Source organism: Otolemur garnettii, unplaced genomic scaffold (assembly GCF_000181295.1).
Source record: "Otolemur garnettii isolate 467f Iridium unplaced genomic scaffold, OtoGar3 scaffold00100, whole genome shotgun sequence".
NCBI classification, from domain to species: Eukaryota; Metazoa; Chordata; class Mammalia; order Primates; family Galagidae; genus Otolemur; species Otolemur garnettii.
Window position 1 is genome coordinate 4,503,354 of NW_003852495.1, and position 1,850 is coordinate 4,505,203.

Consider the following 1,850-nt stretch of genomic DNA (forward strand, 5'->3'; position numbering starts at 1 on the left):
ACAGGTGCTGAGCTGAGCTTTTATTTTTTTAATATACATATCTACAAATGATATGTAATGCTTTATAGTTTAAAAACTTTACTTAGATGGCATCACATCATGTATATCAATCTATAAATTGACTTTCTGTTCTATATTGTGCCTTTAAAAAGTAATAAACAGATCTTATTCATATTTTAATCCCTACATAGTATTCCAGTTTACTATTCTCCTTCTGATGGGCATACATGTTATTTCCAATTATTTTCATGTATCCTTGGTCACACGTGTGAGTGACCCTGGAATACCTACTGACAAGCGGGAAAGCTTGGTCAGAGCTTCTACTTTACCAGAAACTGGCAAATTCTTAATTTGGGATATATGGACCCACACCTATGGTTATTGCAGGAAGTTACATATCACCTGTAGTATGAAGTATTTGGAGTCTATGGGTTTCAGCGGATACTCCAAGAGGTCTTTGGTGTACTCCCCCAGACCTCTCCCTCCTTCCCCAATTAAGAACCACTGCCATAGAAAAGTTAATTGAAAAGTATATCATATTATAATGTCTCAAGATTGATAATTCAATTGAGTTGTGCGTTGGATTTTGAACTTAAAGGACTAGAATAGACACATGATTTTATCAAAGTTAGGGTGGGAACCAGCATGAAGTTTAAAGGTAGCAGTGGGTAGAAGATAGGGAATCGCTCCAGCTACTCTCCTTCATTTTATATTCCTTGATTTTTACACTGCAGGAATATCAGCATGGTTGTTAGCTTAGGGAACTGGTGAGGAACAGGCAGTGAGGGTGGTGGTGGTAAGAACCCATGAGATAATAAGTTGGGGAAATGCTCCCTATTTTTTCTTTTTTTTTTTCTCAGCCAGGGCTGGGTTTGAACCCACTACCTCCAGTATACGGGGCCAGCGCCCTACCCCTTTGAGCCACAGGCGCTGCCCTCCCTATTTTTCTTCAGGAGATGGTGCTCATGTGGTCAAGTGGATCTCTGCCGTGCACAGGGTGTTAAGCGCATCTCGTAACACTGAAAGCTTATAACATCAATGTGTCTTTTTCCAGTGCCACCGCTGGTCAAAGGACCAGTTAACACCCGCTAACTCAACATGAAGTTTAGTCTGTGCCAGGCACTGGGCTAAATACTTTGCAGATATTTCTTCTTTACTTTTCCAAACAATCCCTTTTCTTTTTCTTTTCCTTTTTTCCTTTAGACATAATGTGGTACAAATAACTCCTTTCTGTAAAGAAATTGGGGCATGTGACTGGAGCACATGGAAGATACATGCAGCCTTTGATTTTCTCTGAATCTTTTTAAACATGCCCGCCTGCAAAGGGATCAGAAAATTTTGAATGGTCCAAAATATATGAATAAAACACTCTCAGTTTCTTGGTACAATCTACTAGTTGTCACAGAGAATAAAACTATTGCTAAAAGTTATTTTCGGTTGCAGGCACTGTTATGTTGTTTCCTCATCATGTGCCATTTTCATATTCTAGTTGATGATCAAGAAAGCCAATTGCTTTCACAGGTGAAAACCATCTATGAGATGGGAAAGGCCAAAACTAAAATTCTTGTATTTTGTTTATAAGGACAAACAAAAGTCAGAACACCTTTCCTTAGAGACTCACATGCCTCTACCTTGTAAGGCAGTTTTGGATGACTAACTGGGGAACCAGTCTTCCACACAATGTTCCCTTATGTGGATGGCATTGTTTACCTGCCAGGGACAACTGTCTGAATAACTGTTCTGCCTTACTTCTGTATCTAATAATTAAAAAAAAAAAGTCATGACTAGTTTATAGTGGTTCATTTAGCTTTATAATCTTCAGAAATTTACACTGCCATTTATTTTTTTTT

General features: G+C 38.4%; 1 protein-coding gene across 1 annotated transcript in view; it reads right to left on the reverse strand.

The window, feature by feature from the left end:
• The window catches only part of RFTN2 (raftlin family member 2), a 59,971-nt gene that overhangs the window by 26,251 nt on the left and 31,870 nt on the right, over positions 1-1,850 (reverse strand). Inside the window, exon 5 of the mRNA XM_003796079.3 lies at positions 330-335. Coding sequence (XP_003796127.1) covers positions 330-335 — 6 coding nt within the window. The remainder of the gene's footprint in view (positions 1-329; positions 336-1,850) is intronic.